At 45.6% G+C, this 20,761-nt stretch overlaps 1 protein-coding gene across 1 annotated transcript in view; it reads right to left on the reverse strand.

Moving 5' to 3' along the window:
* Positions 1 to 20,761, reverse strand: part of LOC132982560 (golgin subfamily B member 1-like) — a 39,543-nt gene that overhangs the window by 4,733 nt on the left and 14,049 nt on the right. The window contains exons 15-24 of the mRNA XM_061049144.1: positions 20,335 to 20,485; positions 17,759 to 17,882; positions 16,087 to 16,220; positions 14,364 to 14,473; positions 13,533 to 13,701; positions 13,335 to 13,439; positions 8,945 to 13,174; positions 8,081 to 8,785; positions 1,718 to 8,038; positions 522 to 628 (exon numbers count right to left, since the gene is read on the reverse strand). Coding sequence (XP_060905127.1) covers positions 522 to 628; positions 1,718 to 8,038; positions 8,081 to 8,785; positions 8,945 to 13,174; positions 13,335 to 13,439; positions 13,533 to 13,701; positions 14,364 to 14,473; positions 16,087 to 16,220; positions 17,759 to 17,882; positions 20,335 to 20,485 — 12,156 coding nt within the window. The remainder of the gene's footprint in view (positions 1 to 521; positions 629 to 1,717; positions 8,039 to 8,080; positions 8,786 to 8,944; positions 13,175 to 13,334; positions 13,440 to 13,532; positions 13,702 to 14,363; positions 14,474 to 16,086; positions 16,221 to 17,758; positions 17,883 to 20,334; positions 20,486 to 20,761) is intronic.

Consider the following 20,761-nt stretch of genomic DNA (forward strand, 5'->3'; position numbering starts at 1 on the left):
CTTTGAATCAGTTTCTGTGATGCTTTTATTTTGTATTTTGTTCTTGTTTGAGTTAAGGGAACTTTACTTCCTGTTTAGACTTTTATTTTGAAAGAACACAAGTAACTTCTGGTAGATCAAAAGTTGCAACATTAACTTAACCACGATAAAGGAACTGAAGTGAGCCCGTCAAAGTTGCTGCGGTGACTTTTTTCCTTCACTGCGAGAACTACAGTCGCTGGTAGAGGACAAAGTTGCACGCGATAGGAGGATGCTTGACCTCTGACTTTTTCTGGACACGGAGCGAGGAGGATGTGGGTACAGGGCATGATCAGTAGGAGACTAAAACACAGGGAGTGTCATACATGTGAAGAGCACCGGTGACGTCAACAGTGCCTTTTTAAAAAAGGCGCTGCGTAATTTCTCTGGAGAATCGCCTGAGAAAAGAGCAAACGCTCTCTAGAATCAAAAAATAAGCAGCTGGCACTCAGGAAAACACTAGGTGGACACCGGGGCTTAAAAGTTAATGAGTCTATTGTTACCTCAGCTCTGCTGCTTCCTCCTGGTAGATTTCTGTTTCATGTGGCAATCTCTGAGTTTTCACCTCCTTCACTGTTTGCTGAGGTTCATCCATCATCTGCCTCGTCTCCTGCAAAGACATAAAATAAAAGCCAAAGAGGTCATCAGTCATAAAGATGAGGGTTGTCACGGTAACAGAATTTTAAAGGTCACATATCCTCCTCCTCTTTAACCAGTGTAAATAAGTCTCAGAGCTCCTCAAAACATGTCTGTGAAGTTTCTTTTTCTAAATCCACTCTGATCCTGTATTTGATCATGCCTATAAACCCCTCTATTTCAGCCCTGCTCAGAACAGGCTGTTTCTGTGTCTGTACCTTTAAATATGTAAATGAGCTGTGTCTGACCACGCCCCCTCTCTGGAAGGGCTTGGGTGTCTCGGGCTTTCTCGCTCCATGTCCTATTGTTTACGGTGAGAAGGCAGACTCAGAGGGCAGAACAAACACCTAGCTGTGGGAGTGTCACCCACCTGGGGGAGGGGTTACTGCCCTTTGTGATGTCATGAAGGGAAAATCTCCAAACGGCCTGTTTGAGCACACATTTTCTGAAAAGTGGAGCAGGCAAAAGACGGAGAGGATGGATTTTTCTCATCATTGGGGAGCTTGTAGACAGACTAGAGACACATGTTAGTGTTAGAGGAACATGGTGAAGAGGATTTAAAATAATATGTGACCTTTAAACTTTGACCTATGTCTGTTTGGATACCACAGAAACAAAAAGTTGAAGTTTTAGACACCCAGTTTGGATAATTTCTTGTTTTGAATCACAGAAAAAAATGCAGAAACTCATGGACTTATGGCACAAACATGTTGACAACATGTGCAGGAGTTTACTTGCAATTTCTATTGGATTCACAAGTCTCATGAAATTAATAAGGTTTGGTAATTTTCGATACGATGGTTTATTAAAATAACTGTTGTTGTTTCATCTTCAACATGAGGTATCGAAAAGTATCAAAGTATGGACATTGTTGGCGACGTTAATAAAGAGAACTATCTTCAGACGGTGAAGATGAGTGCATCCCAACAGAAACACCATGCAAGTCCAAGCACTGATACAAAAACAAAGATGGGACTTGACCCTACATGCTCGCCACAGAATCAAACACAGCACCGAGAGGAAGCGCAGGCAACAGCCAAACTCAACACAGCTGATGACTTACCGGCCCGTCTCTCTCTTTCTTGAGGGCACGGCTTCCTTTCGACTTCTCCACACTCATGGAGGTGACGCTCTCTGGGCTTGACCCTTGTCTGGACTCAACCGCTCTTTTGGCTCCACTCAGCTCGTCCATCAGTCTGTCCCGATCGTTTTGGAGGCTGGCCATGGATCTGGAGAAGGCTGACAGCTGCCGGCTGTAAGAGTTGTTTTCCTGCACGACCTGCTTCAGTTCCCTCTCCTTCTCCGACAAAGCCTTCGACAGCTCGTCCATCAACCTGTTCAACTCTGCTGGAGCGTCTTTGCTCTCTAAAGCTTTCGATTTATGAACGAGGATGTCCCTCTCCTTGGCGACCATCGCCAAGTCAGAGATGGCGTCCTGCAGACTGCGCTCGACCTTGTTCAGGGCTGCCTGAGTCTCTCTGAGTTCTTCATCGTATCTGTTCCTCAGGGTCTTGAAGTCTTCAATGAGCTGGTCTCTGTCATCCTGCAGAGCAACCATGGCTTTGCACAGAGACTCATTCTGAGCTCTTGATTCTTTGCTCTGTGTCTGAGCCGCCGACAACTGCTGCTCCATGTCAACGAGGTCTTTAGCGAGCTCTGCCACCCTCTGATCGGCCGTCTCTCGCTCGTTCCTCATCACCTGCACCTCGCGCTCAAAAGTGTCCAGCTCACTGTTGTATTTGTCCTCAGCTTCAGCCAGTGTCTTCTCCGTTTCATTTTCCAACAGCTTCATTTTTCCCTTGAGCTCATCGGTTAGTGTTTTCTGAGCGAGAATCTTCTGCTGAAGGTCAAAACATTCAGCTGCTTTTGCCGCCACCGCATCCTGCAAATCACCAATCACCCTGCCCTCATCCGTCATGGCTCTCTCCTTCTTCAGAGTTAATATTTGAGTTTCCTGTGTTGAAACCTGAGCTTTGAGTTTAGAAATCTCCGCTTTCTGAGCACTGCTTTCTTCTTCCTCCTTTTGGAGTTCACGCCGAGACTCTCTTTCCTGCTGTTCAGCTGCAGCTTTTTGGTTTTCAAGATTTTTGATGACATCCTGCTGCTTCTTCAGCAGCCCCCTTAGTTGGTTGTCCTTCAGGGATAAGACCTGATTCAGGTCCTCTCTGTAACGGACTAGCTGTGCCCTGAGCATAGCGTTCTCCGAGTTCAGATCGTCCATTTGATGCAACAGTTTCCTGATTTCATGTTTAAGGCCTTTAGTGGCACCGCCTTCACCGTCAGCAGAGCCGTCTTTACCCGTTAATCCCAGCTGACTCTTCGCTTCAAGTATTCTGTATTCTGACACCAGTCTCTCACGTTCGCTCTGTAGAGACACCATCGAGTTCTTCAGGGAGTCCATCTGAGCAGCCGTCTGCTCCTTCTCCTGCACAGACCGGTTCACTATGATCTGCAAACTTTTCACCTTGGCTTCCAGCGCCCGCAGCTCTTTGTCGGCCTTTTCTCGTTGGTAGCGTGAAGATGCTAAACGGTCCTCGTACACCGCTACCTGCTTGCCATAATTAGCGTGGAGTTGTTCCAGATATCCGGACATCTGTCCGTCTCTAGAGGACAGCAGGGAGGAGATCTCGGCATCTTTGCTCTGCAGGAGAGTTTTTAGCTGCAGAGAAATCCCCTCCTGCTTCTCAAAGTCAGCCTGCAGCTGGTCAGTTTTAGTCTGTAGAAGGAGCAGCTGAGCGTCTGAGTCTGCGTTTAGCTTCTCCGTTTGCTGGAGATTCAGCTGCATTCGGGACATCACATCTTCTTTGTCGGCAAGCCGTCTGCTCAGAGCGTTTTTATCCTGTTCTGTTCTATCAGCGTGAGCACTTAGCTCCTTTACCTGCACAGCCAGAAGTTCCACAGTTTCACTATATTCAGCGTTACTTGCACTCATGACAAACAGCTGTCTCTGCTGTGCTGCTGCAGCGATCGAGTATTCGTTGAGTGTCCTCTCCAGTCTCGACTTGGTCACTCGGAGCTCGTTCACCTCTTTGTCTTTCGCCCTCATGTCCTCGAGGAACCGCTTGATCACGAAACCCTGCTCCAGCAGCTGGTTGTCCTTCTCGTGTAACGTCTTTTGGAACAGATCGTTCCACAGTTTGGTGGCCTCTGCACCCTGGGGAGCGGCGGATAAAGCCGACAGCTTGGCATCATTGGTCTCTGCTGCTCTCTTTAGAATATTTATCTGAAGATCCTGAGAGTCCAGCTCCTGCCTCAGTTCGTTTACTCTCTGACTCTCTTTGTCTTTTAGGTCCATGAGGTCCTCTATCTGCTGCTGGAGCACAAGCTGATTCTCCATGTAGGTATGAGCTTGTTTCTCTTCTTTAATTTGTCGTGATTTAGTTTCCTCCATCCACTGTTCCTCAGACTTTTTACTTTCCTGTGAAACAACCAGAGCCAGCTGGTCTCGTTCACTCTCAACACTCAGGATCTTCTCGCTGGCTTCCTGGAGGAGCTTTTTGTGCTTGACCAGCTCGGTTTCAACTTCTTTACCTCTCTCCTCTAAAACGGATATTTTCTCTGAGCTTTTCTTGAGTTCTTTCTCCAGCTGTTCACACGCCGAGTGCAAGGTCTTCAAAGAGCTCTCGAGATCTAAAATCACCTCGTGGTATTGGATGCAGTTCTGCTGTAACAGATTGATCTCCTGGTGCTTCTCTTTGAGCAGCTCTCTCAGCTCCATCTTCACGTTGTTGGAGCCCTCATTGCCTCTCTGAACCGACTTGAGTTTCTCCTCAAACTCCCGCACTAATTTAAGCTGTTCCTTCTCCTTTTCCTGACGAACTCGGCTGCTCGTCTCCTCGCTTGCTGCTAACTGAGACGACAGCTGCGTCTTTTGGGTTTGCAGCAAAGCTATCAACTCGGTCAGTTCGTCGATCTTCTCAGAGTTCTTCAGGATCACAGTCTCCAAATACTCGTTTTCATTTTTTACCTTGTCTGAAGTCTCCTGAACATTTTCGAGCTCCTCCTGCAGGAGAGACTTGTCGTCCTCCAAGATCCTCACCTTCTCATTCAGGCTGATCGTCTCTTGGCTGTGTTTGTTGATTACGTCTTTCAGCTCTTTAACGACGTCATCTTTCTTTCCCAACTGCAGATCGTGATCAGTCTGTATATTCTCAATCCTTTCAGAAAGATTTTGTTTCTCCTTTTGCAGCAGATTGTTGATTTCAAACTGAGCACCCAGTTCTGTTTTCTGGGCTTCGATCTGTGCGGTGAGCGAGTTATTTAAACCGAGTGCTTCATCGAGTTTCAGCTGCATGTTACATGTGTACGTTGATTCCAAGTCCTTCTTCTCCAACGAACAGGTCGCTTCTTCAACTTTTCCTGCGAGCTGGTTACTTTCATCCTGCAGTTCAGCGAGTTTCTCCGTTAGACCCTCTGAGGACTCTTTCAGTTTGCAAATCTCAGCCTCCAGTTGTTGATTGGTATCGCTCAGTTTGCACGTCGACACTTTGTAATTTTCTTCAAGTTCATTCAGCTCCTCTCTGAGTTTCCGATTCTCCTCCTCCAGCTCTTCAATCTTTTGCCTCTTGTCTTTGGAGAATTTGTGCATCCTCTCTTTGATCCTCCCGTTTTCCTCCTCCATCTCTTTCACCTGTTTCTCCAGAGCCTCCATCTCACTGTCATGTTTGTGGACTTTTCGGAGAGCTTCCTGTCTGTCTCTTTTGGCCCCCTCCAAAAGCTGCCTCATCTTGTCCATCTCGCTGCTGACATTTTCATACGCCTGTAGAAGAGACTCGTACTCTTGCTTCAGCTCGGCGTGCCTGGACTTCCACTTGGAGAGCTCGTCCGTTTGAGAGTCCTTCAGAGATTCGAGCTGGCAGGAGAATGCTTCTTTCTGCTGGGTGATGTTTTCTATGGTTAGTTTCAAACTCTCACATGCTGCTGAAAGACTGCGGTTATCGTTGCAGATGCCATCGGCTTCACAGCTGAGCTCTTCTTTTTCCTTACTTAGAGACAACACCCTGTTCTCCAGGTCCATTTTTTGTTGTTTTAACTTTGAAAGAGATGATTCCAGAGAACTAAACTCTGCTTCTTTAGCTTCCTGTTTGGCCGAGAGCTTTTCTATGTCTTCCTTAAGTGATGCATTTTCCTTCAGGAGCTCTTTCCTGGAAAGCAAAGCTGCCTGAAGTCTCCTGGTGAGGAGAGCGATTTTGCTCTGGCTGTCCTGCTCAGTCGTCTTGGTGCCATTTCCATGAGATTTCTGAAGCTCGTCTGCCTCTTTTCCCATCCTGTCAATGGCCTTTTCATGGACTTTGATTTGCTGCTGTAATTGCAGTTCAAGTGCAGTAATCAGTTCTTCCTTTTCTGAAACTTGAGCCTGCGATATTAACAAGGCATTGTCCCTCTCCTTGAGCTTCACTTCAAAGTTTTCAGCACATTTACAAGACAAACTGACGTCGTCTTCTTTGTTAACGTCTTCTTGTTTTCTTTGATGCAGCTGTTCATTTACATTCTCCGCCTCCTTCAGCTGCCTCCTCAGAGTGCTCACCTCGTCTCTGAGTTTATCGATTACACTCAGAGCGTTCTCTTTCTCCTGCATCAACAAATTCTGCAGTCTCTCAGTGCTCTGCAGTTGTGCGTCCTCACGCTCCTTTGATAAAACTATTTTGTCCTCACTGAGCTGCTGTTGTGTTTCTGCTAAAGTCTTCTGGATGCTCACAACCTCTGAGGACTTCTGCGAGAGCGAAGCAGCTGCCGCCTCCAGATCCACTTCCATCCGAGTCCTTTTCTCCACAAGCGCTTTGTTTTCTTCCGTCAAAAGTCGTTTTTTCTCTTCATGTTCTTCCAGTGCCGACCGAGAGATGCTAAGCTGCGTCTCCAACGCGTTCCTTTCATTAAATAAAGCTTGCTTCTCTTCGTGGATCTTTAGTTCGGCATGTTTAATCGTCTCCTTGTATTTCTCCACTTCTTCAGTTTTCTCTTTTAATTCTGCGCGAGCTTTCTCTAAGTCATCCTCCATCGTGAGAACTTTTGATTTCCAATCCTCTGCTCTGTGCTCCACGACCAGCAGGGTCTCAGACTGACTCGCCATCTCCAGAGACATGCTCTCATTTCTGGATTTAACATTTTCCAGTTCGGTTTGTAAGTCAGCTAGAGAATGGCACTGACTCTCCTTCTCAGCCAGGGACATCTTCAGATCCTGCAGAGTTTTATCTCTCTCTTCAACGAGCTGCCTCAGAGCGCCCAGTTCGTCTCGCTCTGACAGAGAGGTGTGACGGAGATCCTCCAGCTCTCGTAGCGTCTCGTCGAAGTTCAACTGGACGGCGTTTAGCTCGTTGGTCTGCTGACAGCGTTGTTCCAGAAGCGCCTTGTAGTCGTCTTTCAGCTCATTCAGCTCAGTTAATTTCTTTTCATTTTCTTGAGCTTTCTTCATCGTCTCTTTGCGTGCCAGCAAGGCGGCCTGGGCCTTTTTCTGCAGCGTCGCCTTCTCAAGCTTCATCTTTGCAAGCTCGTTTTCTAGATCTACAGCAGCGTCAGCGCTCGTGGATTTGTCCTGTAACTCCTCTTTGCATGTCTTCATTTCATTTTGGAGCTCTTCTACTTTCTGCATCCAGATGTGTCTGTCCCGCTCGTGAGCCTCGTCCTTCTCGGCAGCACTGCACTGCAGCTGCTCCAGGAGGGAGCTCCTCTCAGTCACAGTTTGCAGAGCTTCAGACAAACACCCTTCGTTTTCATGCAAAGTTTCTTGCAGAGTACGTTTCTCAGACTGTAAGTGATCAACGAGTCTTTCACTTTCTGTTTTGAGTTTGATCATCTCTTCCTCCTTCTCAAGAATATTCTGTTCCAGCAGAGAAACCTTATCTTCAAACATTTTTGCAGATTCTTGCGCTTGATTTGAAGCTTCCTGTACTTTATCTTCTAAAAGAGAGACTTCACTTTTATCGTGTTCATTCTCTTCTCTCTCACTTTCATATCGCTCTATTTTCTTCAACAGATCTTTTCTCACTAGGAGAGCAGCTTGCAGCTTCTTCTTGGTCCCGTCTTTTTCTTTGGAGACCTTCGATAGTTCGCTCTTCAGGTCGGCATTCTCTTTCATCAGGTCGAGCGTCTCAGAGTTCTTGGTCTCCATTTCACTTTGAGAGTGTGATGTACGTTCCTCTAACTGCTGTGACACCTCCTCGAGCCTCTTCATGGAGATCTTGTAATCTTGTTCCAGCTGTTCCATCTGAGCTTTCAGGGCAGTGTTCTCCTCACCGAGTTTCATCCTCTCATTGGAGGCCGCCTCCATGACTTGGGCGATGGATGCATCTTTATCCCTTAGCTGCTGACTAAGTCCTGCAAGTAACTCCTTCTGCTGACTTATCTGAACGCTCATGCAGTCAACCTGCTCTTCTTTTGCTGTCAGCTCTCTGCGTAGAGAAGACAGTTGGACTGACGCCTCTTTGACTCTCTCTGATTCAGCGCTGAGCTGCGTCTGCAGATGTTCTACCATCTCTTGGAAAAGAGAAACTTTTTCACCCTTCTCCTCGTTACTCCTCTGTCCTGCACTGAGTGTTTCCTCTGTCTCTTGTAGCTGTGTCACTGTTTTATTCAGCTCGGTTTTCAAAGCCTCCACCTCACACTGATGCCCTTCTTGTAACTGTTTTATCATATCCTGCAAAGAGGATTTTTCTGCTGCACTTTCAGACGTGATCGTTGACGAGACAGAGGAGTCTTTGCTAAAAGATAAAAGTTTGTGTAACTCCTGTTCTGCGGCTCTTAAGGCCTTTTGTAAATCACTATTTATATTATCCTTCTCCTGGACAGAAGCTAAAACCCTCTCCAGCTGAATCCTGGACGCTGAGGCCTCTGACTCTTTAGCGCTCAACTGATCAGAACCATGTCTAATGGCAGAGGACGCCTCAGCCAGCTTCTCCTGCAAACCGTCCAAGTCTTGCTTCAAAGCGTTAACTTTGACATCTTTAGATTTCATTTCATTCTCAACACTTTTTAACTGCTCTGCGAGGAGACTCTTATCCTGCTTCTCTCTATCCAGGACTAGCAGCCACTCTTTCTCAGAGTCCTGCAGAATCTGCTCTACCTTCTGAATGGTGTCTTTTAACTCAGAGAGTTCTTCGTCTTTGGCACTAACCTTTGCTCGCAGGCTCTCCCTCTCCGACATCATTTTCTCCATCGTTTCATTCATGCTGCTGGACTGCTGCTCCATTTGAACCTGCGATGACCGTGCTTCATGATGTCTTCTTTCTAACTCCTCCTTCTCCTCACTGACTTTCCTCACTTCCTCTTGCAGATGTGTGTTTTCCTTCCTGACGGCTGTAAGAAGCTTCTGATGCTCGTGCTTGGACGAGTTGATCTCCTTGTTCAGTCTCTTATTTTGCTCCTCGAGTTTCTGCATTTCTGAGACCAGCTGAGTTGTGTGTTTGGCCTGAGACGTGTACTGGCTGTTGATTGCGTGGAGCGCCATTTCTCTCTGCTCGAGGTTTTCTGTCAGGGCGTTCATTTGCGCCACGACTTGAAGATGCTGAGATTTGAGTCTTTCTATTTCGACCGTCAGCAGAGACACGCTCTTTTGATGAGAAGCCAAAGCTTCATCCTTCTCCTTTGACAGACTCGAGTTTAGCTCTTCAGTCGTTTGAAGTTTGTGATGGATCTCAGATAACTCGTTCCTCAGAGTTTCTACGGCGCTCTTTGCCGTCTCATGTTCTGTATTTGTATCATCCAATAACTTCCGAAGGTTTGACACCTCATCAGTCCTTTGGGACAGCTGCTTCCTCACGCCTTGCAGCTCCTCCAAGTTAGCTGCGTATTTCTCTTGAAGGTTGTTAAAGGCACTTTGCGTTTCCTCCGCCGACCCCTTGAGGTTTTCAGACTCGGTGGACAGTAACTGAATCTGACTCTGGAGCTGCGACACCAGCTCCGTGCTCTCCATGAACTGGGATTTGAAGAGCAAAGCCTCGTCCGCTCTTCTCTGAACATCCTGGAGAGACATGGATTGGTCTAAAAGAGATGCATCTTTCTCTTCCAGAGTCTTACTCAGATGCTCAGCCTCAGATTTCTGTGTATGGAGGGAGTTGTTGAGCTTTGTGAGCGATTCTTCGAGGTGTGAAACCCGTTCTTTTAAGCTCTCACACTCGGTCTCTTTGGCTTTCAGATTTGAATTGAGATTTTCAGCTGTGGCTAACGAATGACTTCGATATTCAAGACTTGACTGCTCCTTTTTCTCTAAAGTATTTTTCAGTTGTGACGACTCTGACGTCAGGCTGTCAACCTGACCTCTGAGTTTACACACTGAATCTTCCAGCTCTGACACTTGTGCACTTTTCTGTTTAATCAGCTCCTCCTGCTCGACAATCCTGCTGTTGAGCTGCTGGATGAAATCCTCCTGCTGTTTCAGGGAACCGTCTCGACCCTGCATGGTCAAATGAAGAGTCTCCTTCTCTGCGTGCATCACCCTGAGTTCCTCTTTGAGTTCTTCTCCTTCTTTCTGTACCTTGGACAGCTCAGTGATCGTTTTCTGGAGCTCACATTTAAATCTTGTGCTCTGCTCATTCAGTGCTTGAATGTTATCTTTAAAATCGACGATGTCTACTTTCCTCTGCTCGTCTTCTTGTGTCAGCTGATGGTTTTCTGCTGTGAGTTTCTGCACTGCAGCCTTTAGGTCGTTTAGTTCACCCTCCATCTCTGCAGAGTTCTCATTCATGGCCCCGAGCTGACTGCTGAGTGAGATCACTGACTCGTTTCTTTTATTCAGCTCCTCTTTGTGGCTCTGCAGCTCCGTGCTGACGTCCTTTAAAGCCTGCTCTCTCTGCTCCATCTGCTGTGTTTTCTCCAAACACTCTTGGCGGAGAGATTCCACCTCGCTCTGCATCCGTGATAAGAGACCTTTGTGCTGCATGGCCTCGTTCTGTAACACGCTACACTCCTCTGATTTCTGCTGAAGCATCGTGTCTTTCTCCATCAGCGCCGGCTTGAGGACAGATCCTTGCTCCTGAAGCATGGAGACGGTGTCCTGAAGTTGCAGCAGTTGGTTCTGCTGAGCTTCAAGCTGTGAACTCTGATGTGACACTGTTTGTTCTTTCTCCTTCAGAGACACGTTGAGTTGACCGACTTGGAGTTTCAAGCCTTCCATGTGCTCTTGAAGACTTTGAAGTTCTTCCTCTCTCTCCTGTAACGTTTTTGAAAGACTTGCACATTCACTCGTCTTCTCAAGCAAACCTGCAGAGTTCGACTCCTCACTTTCCTTGAGGATCTTTTTTAACTCCTCAGCTGCAAACGTGAGTGTTTCCTTCTCCTTAAGCAGACCTTCGATTGTTTTATGATCCTCCGCGTTTTGAATTTCAAGGCCAGATTTTTGCTCTTGGAGTAAACCTCTCTCTCTGGTGAGTTCAGAAACAGATTTCACATTCTCGGCTAACTCCTCTTGTAGTTTCTGATTCGCTTCCGTCAGGCTGTTAATCTTTACACTAAAACTGGAGTTCTGCTCAAAGGTGGCTTGAAGCTGTCCATGGAGGTCTGACAGAGCCTGCGTCTGCTGAGAAATCTCTTTTTCTCTGGATTCACAAGCAGCACGAAGCTGGTTGTTGTCCTCGCTCAGCGCCTGGATTTGACTGTGTAAGCCAGTCGCCTCTGCCCGCCTCAGCTCTGCTTCAGACTCAAGCTTTCTGGAGTTTTCCTCGATCGCTGCGATTTGACCGCTCAGAGACTTAATCATCTTATTTTTCTCATCGAGCTCCTCTTTGTGTCCGTCACACTGCTGCTTCACATCCTGCACCACTTCTTCCCTCTCTTTTATCTGCTGCTGAAGTTGTGAGCGTTCCTCTTTGAGTAATCCCATTTCTGCTTGTAGCTCTGACACTAGATTTTTCTGGTGTGATATTTCCTCCTGCTTCTCTTTCAACGCTGCGTCCATCTGAGTTAGCCCGGACTTCAGACCGCTGTCCTGCTCTCGTAGCAGCGAGAGCGTTTCCTGAAGTTGTCTTTGCTCGTTTTGTTGTGCCTCTGTTTGCGCTCGCAGATCTCTGACGGTCTGCTCTTTATCTGCCGCGTCATGCTGGAGCTGCTCCATCTTCAAAGTCAAGTTCTGCACTCGCTCCTGCAGCTGAGTCGCCGCCTCCTCTCTGTCCCTGAGTGACTGCTTCAGGTGACTACATTCGTTCGTTTTTTCCAGGAGAATCTCCGAGTTTGAGTGCGTGCTCTGCTCAAGAACTCGGTTTAACTCCTGAGTTTGAGCAGTCAGTTCCTCTTTGTCTTTCTGCAGCCCGTCGATGATCCCGTTGTTTTGTGTTTGCTGGGTTTCCAATGCAGATAATCTGGCTAGCAGGGAATCTTTCTCAGCTGTCACGTCTGACATTGTTTTAACATTTTCACTAACTTCCAGTTCAAGTTTCTCCTTCTCTTTTTTAAGGCATTGCACTTGATTCTCCAGACTGGCGTTCAGTTCAGAGACAGATTGAACCTTTTCTTTCAGTTGATTTACATTCTGCTTCTGCAGCTCCAGCTCCTTTTTCAGCGCCGTCTGTTTGTCCTGCAGCTGAGCCTTCTCGGTCTTTATGTTTTTTAATACATTCTTGAGTTTGGAGACATTGTCAGATTTACTTTGAAGCTCTTTGCTCAGCTTTTCCTTTTCTGAATCCCGGACCTGCAGCTCTTTGTCAGTTTCCTTCAGTCGGTTTTCCAGAGATGTTATGGTTTCCAGTTTCTCTTGCATGTCCTTCTTGACCTGCTCCTCGCTCTGTACCTGCTCCTCTAATTGTTTGGACAACGTCTGCATTTCATTGTCGTACTTTTCCACCTGTACAACAAGTTTGTTCTGCTCATCCTTGAGAGATTTCAGCTCTTTCTCATGTGCCTGCTCTTTATCATTCAGATGTTGCTGCAGTTGCTCACTGCTTGAACTTCTCTCCTTGAGCTGCAAAATGAGCCCCTCTGACTCCTGCAGCTTTTGGGTGGAGACATTCAGCTGCTCCTTCAGTGCAGTTATGTGAGATTCACATTCAGAGAGGTGATTACGGTGGCTCACAAGATGTTTCTGGACCTCCCCTCGAAGCTCCTGAATCGTCTTCTTGTCCTCCTCCGTCTGCTGGATCAGATGATCCACCTCAGTCCCTTTAGACTCTCCTTCCTCTTTGGCCTTGATCAACTCGGCCTCAGCATGCTTCAGGTTCTCGATCAGCTCCGTCATCTTGCTGTCCAAGGCTTGCTGGTCTGAACTCTGCGACTCCCTCATAATCCTGGACTCCTGTTCTGCTTTACTCAGCGCCGTTTCCACGTGAACCAGGTGCTCGTCTTTCAGTTTGATCTCCTGCTTCAGCACCGCGATCTGCTCGGCGTACTCCGCCATGTTGCCAGAGAGGGTGGAAATCTCTTTGTCCTTTTCAACGAGAATATCTTTCAGACTGTCGATTTCCCGCTCGCAGCTCTGGAGATCGTGGATGAGTTGCGCTCGCTCCTGCAAGTAGGCGGTGTTCAGTTTGTCCAGCTCCTCGTTCGTCTGATCGAGGTCACTTTGTAAAGTCTCAATGGTCACTTCCTGCTTTTGTGCCTGAGAAACAGGAAGTAAAGAAGAGTGATCAGTGAAATCAGAGACCACAACCTCACTTTTAAACTTGAACCGTGTTTGATATGTGGACAAAAATACCCGCCTAAAATAAGTTAGAAAAAAAAAGCACATAAAAACCAAGCTAGTAGAAAAAGGAGCTCACCTTCTCCTTCAGCGCATTCAGCTTCTGCGTCAAGTCCACAACTTCTGTCTTCAACTCAGAGCACCGTTTCTCCGAGCTGCTGCATTTCTTAGAAACATTCTCGAGCTGCAGAAAAAAAAAAAAAAGAAAAGAAAAAAAAATTAACAAAACACTTAACAGCCAAAAAATTAAAAAACAGAGAAGGGAAGAAGAACTCACAGTGTGCTCCGTGTGAAGGAGTTTGTCCGACACTTCTTTGTACTGAACTTCTTTGTCACTCAGAGACTCTCGGAGGCTGCTGATGAGCTCCAGCTTCTCCGACGTCTTGGCCAACGTGTTCTCCTTCTCGATGAGAGAACTCTCCAGACACTCTTGTGTGTCACTCAGTCTGAAAAGGACACGGATAAAATGTGCTCAGTTTAATCAAAGATGATTAGAGGACCACAGAGTCCAGCTGGTGGTGCACGGCTCCAGAAGTTCTTTAACGTGGTCATTCAATGCTCTAAAGCAGGGGTGGTCAACTTTGGTTACAGCAAGGGCCACATTCATTTAATTCTCACTGCCAAGGGGCCAAACTGCATACATAAAAACGATTAAAATCAATTATGTCTGAAATTTTACTCAACATATACCAGTGATCTAATATTATTATGGACATATTTCTGTTTTTCATGATTTCATGGCAGATTTTGTCATAATTTCTTCATGTTTCCAATTAATTGATGTGTAAAAGTTGACCTGAGGGCCACATTGAGGGTTGATGGGGGCCGCATGTGGCCCAACCCTGCTCTAAAGAGTATAACAATCTATTATATTATACAATCAGGAGCCAAAATAGAAAACTAAAGTCATATTCTGAAAAGAGGAGCGATTATGAGGTAGAAGAAGAAAAACTCCACGACTGACTTTCAATAAAACTGACCTTTGACCTCCAAACTGTAAAAATAAAAGACCCTCATAATTCCTCAGAAAGTGATTGTAGTAGCGATGTAAAATAAGAAACACGGGTTGAAGAATAACTTTGTAATCAGCTGTGATAGAAACACTTACCCTTTGAGCTGTTCGTTGAGGCTGCTCACCAGCAGCTGATGCTTCTCTGCATCTCTGCTCTGTTGACTTCGGATGCTGGCCAGTTGGCTCTGCAGTTTGTCCGACTCGTTCTGTGGCGTGCAGAAAAAGCAGAGATCAAAACCCGAGGATTAAGATCTGCACGGCTTGAAAAAGAAACTCCCACACTGCACACAGACGTGGACGACAGCAGACCCGCTGGAGAAGCTGTGACTCATTTCCACCCCAGTTTTTTGGAAGTAAAAAAACTTTCACCTGTGACATGTGATTTTTGGACAGCCAGGAGGTCTGCGACAGAACATTCAAAATAAAACAGAACGTGTTTTAAGACAAGCACACCACACCGTTAGCCGTCACCGCCAGAGGTGCTCTCCAGCGCACACAAACACGAGAGGCCCAACACACCTGAGAGACCCAAAACGGCGGCTCATCTTCATCTACATCAAACGTCACCTGTGTTAGAAGGCTTGGTTACAAAATCCCAGTTTTCCAAAGGAGGGGGGGAAACATGCAAGTTCACGCATTGTTATGTTTCAGTAGGTAAGTCATGCTGGAGTTTACACCTGCAGGTGTGTTCAGACCAAAAGTGGAGTCGTTTTGAAACTCGGGCCATGAGGTTGTTTCTGTTTCTTTGAAGTTCTTTCAACTCAAACTGCAAATGTTCACATCCACCAGTGTTTCTCAGCTCCTCAGTAACTCCATCAGAGTGTTTGTTAGAGCATGTGCATTAGGTCCACTGGTTTATGGATCTTAGATGTCAATTTTATACGAATAAAAAAAAGAAAAATACAAAAACAGATGGATACTATAGCCTACTGTGTCCTCTTTAAATATGACTGGGCGGCACATCCAGGTGTAGTCCATGGTTTAAAAACACTTATATGGACACTTCAAGTCTCACTGGTCAACTTTTATGGTAAAAAAACAACAACTTGGAATTCCAGGGTCGCCTTTGGCCTGGAGGTTGGTTTGCTTGCCCCCCATGTACAGAGGCTTTAGACCTCAAAGCGGGAGACCCGGGTTCAAATCCAACCCGCGACTCCACTCCTGCATGTCATTTCCTACTCTCTCTCTCTCTCACAGATTTCTGACTCTATCCACGATCCTGTCTCTAAATAAATCTTTTAAAGAAAAGAAAAGAAAAAATCTGGAATTGTGGATAAATCTGGAAGATAAACACTTTTGTTGTGATTTAGTGGCAATAAATGTGTTGAAAGGATGCTGAAATAGCTGCATCATGATGCAGTTTTGTGAGACGTCTGAATTTATTGTCAGAGATGTCCGCAAGAAGGTTAAAGTTCAGGTAAAATACTTGTTTGTTTGTGTTTTTTCACCTTTGAAAATGGAGCTCTGACAGGTGACGATGGGGGCTACTTTTAACATGATCCTGTTTAAAATAAAAGCTGAAAATAAAAACTGCTGGAGACTTGTTATGTTTTAATTTTGTTGGTGAATACTCCCCTCTTTGAGGTCGTCTCATTGTTGGGTTACTGATGACGTAAATTACCCGACATGTAGAGTTAAGATGAATTTCTATTTACAAGATATTACAAGATATGCTGTGCAAAACAAAAAAGAGAAATGTGTTGCTTTTGGTCTGAACCCACCTCTGGATAAGAACTGAGAAAACTTCAGGTTCCATTGAACTCTGCCTCTATGAGGAAGTGCGTGATTCTGGGTGCGGCTGTGTGTATCATGGCGTTACCTGTAACGACTCGATGCGAGCCTGCAGCTGCAGTCGATCCTCCAGGTCTTGGCAGCGCTCCTCCAGGCTCAGGATCTGCTCCTGAAGCTGGTTCCTCTCCAGCTCCAGCTCCTCCACAACCGAACGCAAACCATCTGCAATCATCAGGAAAGAGGATTCGTATTAAAGATGTGCCATGAACGGAGAAAAGTCAGGAACAAATCAAGACTACAAAGGGGAAGAGGGACTGAGAAACTATCCCCACTACTTCTTTAAATTCAGTATCATCCCACTACACATCTGATGGAAAGCTGAATCAGTGGGACACAAAGTCTTCAGGCCCTGACACACCAAGCAGACGGCAAAGAAATAGTGGCGACGAAGGCCGACTTTGTCTTGGTTCAAAAAGTTGCACTTGAACACACCGCAAAGACTACAGCCGACCGCCAACCAACGTACTCATGTGTGAGAGGAAATAACCCTCCATGCCAGCAGGCGGCGGTAGTCCGTTGTTATGATACGAGAAGACCATTATCACACCGTTGTCGGTCACCACTCGTATTATAGGTCGTCTACTAATGGAGAATAATGTCTGATAAAAAGTAGAAAATGCCGCTGGCGTTGTCAGCCCTTGGTCTTTTAGTGGAAAAAGAAAAGAAGAGAAACCGCACTAATGGGTGAAAGCATGGATACTACAGCGGCATGCTCAACGGCCTTTCCTGAACCTGTGACAAGAGCTGGAGAGAAATGAAACATCCGAACAGCCAATCAGAGAGATTCCTCTCACCGACCGCCGATTCAAAATGTCGTATCGGCTGAAAAAAGGCAGACGGGTAGTGACACAAAAACTAGGGCGACGACCACTCACTGGTGTGTCGGGGCCTTTAGAGAAAATCAGATTTCTTTGCAGCATAGGACGATTAAATTTTTTTATTTTACACAGTTAAAGATTCAAAGAGAGACGGGGAAATGCAAATTCAAAGTCTTTCCAGATTTAAACCACAAAAGTACATCAGTCAGTTTTTTCTGTTTAAAGCAAAACTTCCTAATTATGACTTAATTTTTTATCATTTTTGGATCCGTTCTCAGACAAATGCTGATGTACTCTTTCAGGTTTTATAACAAGAAGAAGCGGAAGAAGACAACACAGGATGAGAGGAAGAAGAGGAGAGCATGCAAACAATGACAAATAAAAAATAAAAACTTACCACAGATCGGGTCTGGCCTCCTACATTTTATACAATCTGACAAACATTCAGTGCATTCAGTGGATTGAACCCAACAAACACTAGCCAGCTCAACCAGCATGCACGAGTCCAAAGACTTCAAACTGATGAATGAGTGAGGAACTTGTAAAAAAAAACATCCTGGTGTGCTTTTTGATAAACTTTGAGAGGATCTTAAATTCAGTTCGCTGCAGCACAACGAGCTGAATGTCAGAGGTTTGTCCCACAGATGAAACCCAAATACAGATGCACCAGGTGTGACATTCAAAACGTCTGCAGGTTAGATGGAAAAATAATAACACACAGACAAAACCAACCACGATCCAACACTCGTTAATAAAATAAAGTTTGGGGTGTTACGGTGAAAACTACGAAAAACTCAACCCAAAAGGCAACTGAAGTTTCCCAAAAGTAAAGTGCGGATGACCGTGTGCATGCCGGGGTAAACTGTCCAGCGGGTTTCACACCTGTGTCAGGAGAACTGAACTCGGGCCACCAACCTCCCATGTTCTCTCCCTCCATCGGGGTTGTGCTCTCAGAGGGGCTCCGCGGGTCCTGGAACGGGGCGTGTCCGTCAAACTCAAAGTCCTCCTGTTGGTTTAAAACAAGGCAGAGACAGTTTTTTAAAGCATCAGGTCCTCAAAGGTAGAAAGATAATCCTCCTGAGTCAGCTCACTGCAGCTGACATGAAAGTGGAATTTTATTCTTTATCTATTTCTCCAAATATCGCCCATCAACTTTTATAATCCTCTAATACATTCCTTCTCAAACTGTGGTACCAGTACTAGGGGTGCAAACGAGTACTCGGGTACTCGTTCATTAAATAATAATCGGTTACAAAAAAAAATGTAATCGATAATCGTTTTGTAGTCCACATTTTTGTAAATGTTTCTTGTTGCATTGTGGGTTCTAGGATAGGCCTAATTCAAAACAGAAAAAAAGGAGCACGAGCGCAAAAAGAAAATAGATGACAAACAAAGCGCTGATAAAGGCTCTGTGCTGAAACACGTCCGTTGTTGATCCGTACGCTGCTACCCTGACAAAAATATCCCTTTAATTAACCCCCCTATGAATTCACAATGAACAAAAAGTCCCAAACAAACGAAATATGCAATATGATCTATGAAAGTTCAGTTCAAATTGTCTTTTTAGTCCACAGAAAAAGAAGGACTTTCACTTCAGTGATTACCGCTTTACTCCGCTAAACCAATGACGTTTGATCATCCAGGACAGAGCAGCATAACTAGATGTTTTCCTATATTTTGGAATTTTAGATGATTATTCTTTTAATAACTACAAAACAGAACAACCTCATAGGGAGAAATAGCTCATAGCGGACGGACGGGTTTGAGCGAGTGTGTCATTACGCACAGAGGAGAAAGATGAAACAGACAGACACTTAAATCGTTCACCTGTTCTATTGTAACTTCATTTACCAGAGTAAAGTGTGCTCTACACTGCAGACTGGAGTCTTTGTTAACAGAATGTTGCTGTCAAAACAGCTTCAACGTGCGATGAGTGCGCATTGATGTCTGATGTCCGCTCACCACACTCACTGCTCTAATTATAATAAAGTGTTGAAACGGTCATAAGATACGTCTGTGTGAAGTTTTATTTGAGGTTTGTTGTCTGTTGAAGTAAGAAATGTCATATTTGAATGTTAATACAAAGACCTATTAGTAGCTGTCATGCTCTGTGTTGATCTCCGATGTGCGGACTCGCGCTCCGTGCTTGAGTCCGCGCGGACGCCCGCACGTCGGAGAACAATTAATTAATTTATTACTGTGTCTGATTAAAATGGCTTAAAATAAGCTGTAAAGTCAGAAAAGTAGCTGTCATGTTCTGTGTTTTTCTCTGATGTGCGGACTCGCCCCTCTCTCTATCTCTCACTCTCGCTTTAACAATGGGAAGAGTAATCGATTAGAGAACATTTTGCATTTCTGCACCCCTAACCAGTACCGATGGTGGTATGCAGGATCCCTCTTGTGGCACTCTGGGAGTCTTCCATTTTTTTATTTTTCGATGTTCAAATCCATTAGTTGACAAGCAAAGCTGTGATGGCAAGCGGAAGAGGCAAATATGACGCTTAAAATTATTTGCATTTGCGGCTCGATACGATATTGTACGACGGATTTGTTGAGCAGCAAAACAGGAAGTGAAGTCGACGACAGCGAACTCAGCACACGTGCAAGAGGCGCAGATAGCGCAGCCAGTGGCGCTTCAGCACCAGCTAGCAACACACAATGCTAAACAGTAAGAAAAAATGACTCGAGTTCAACATCCAGTTTGGATTCTTTTTGAGCAGCTCAGAGAATGAGCCCAGGCCGCAGTGCGTGGTGTGCGGTCAATAACAAATAATATGCATATCAGGAATAAAATGGCCGCCCGTCCTGTGTAAACTATATATTCTACAATTCTACAATTCACTGAGCAGACGCTTTTATCCAAAGTGACGTACATCAGAGAGTAAGAACAACACAAGCAAGGATCTAGAAAAAAAAGGGAACAATGTCAGTAAGAGCAAACGATCAGCTTTGAGTCCGACTGAAGAAATCCACCAGGATTACAGATACCAGATACGATTACATCTTGAAACTGGATTGTTCAGAAGCAGATCTCGTAATCAGATAAGGTGGAGTTATCAGAACCTGGTTGTTATCCTGATACGGAGACCTCCAGTTAGCGTTGGATCGGGATAATAGAACATCCCCGCACTTGTCAATGTCACCTCTCCCTCAACGACCAATCAAAGTTAAGTAGAGGCGGGAATTGAGCTGATATCAGCTTTGTCAACAATAATGACGGCGGACAAACTAATCGAACTCGTGTATATGAGGGTGTAAAGCTGCTGCTAATACCAGTACAAGAGTCGTATACATCGTTTTCATGTTTTCTCCTGATATTTGATTTGCTTTTCAGTAGTTCAGTCAGCATATTTGTAGACGATTCTAGACCGTTAGAAACATTTAAGAATTGAACAAATCTCTGGAATATTCTGGTATAACCACAGCACAGCCTCAGTTACGTCAGCGTGTCCACCCACCTGCAGGCTTCTCTGGGCCGGAGCTGTCATCTTCTTGGCCCTGTGGTGGCCGAGCCCCCGGGCTTGAGCCAGCTCCTCCTCCAACTCCTGCTGCCGAGAGGCCAGAGCTGGATCGGAGCAGCCAGGAAAGAACCAGTCATCCTCAATCAGTTTTGTGCCACAGGGAAAGGGGGACGGTTTTGTTGGATTGAAGATGTGTTTATGGATGGGAGGGGGGGGGGATTGAAATGGGTAAGAAGAAATGACGGAGACGTGGAAGAAGACGTGTTTTTGAGGACAGGGTGGTGTGGATGGAGAACAGATGAGTGTGTTGGGTGGTGATGGTTTTCATGATATGAGAGATGAGGCACTTTAAACACCAAAACAACTGACTTTACAACACAGAAAACAGATCTTAAAAAGGTGACAGTAGAGACAGGCTGAGCGA

Source organism: Labrus mixtus, chromosome 1 (assembly GCF_963584025.1).
Source record: "Labrus mixtus chromosome 1, fLabMix1.1, whole genome shotgun sequence".
Classification (NCBI taxonomy): Eukaryota; Metazoa; Chordata; class Actinopteri; order Labriformes; family Labridae; genus Labrus; species Labrus mixtus.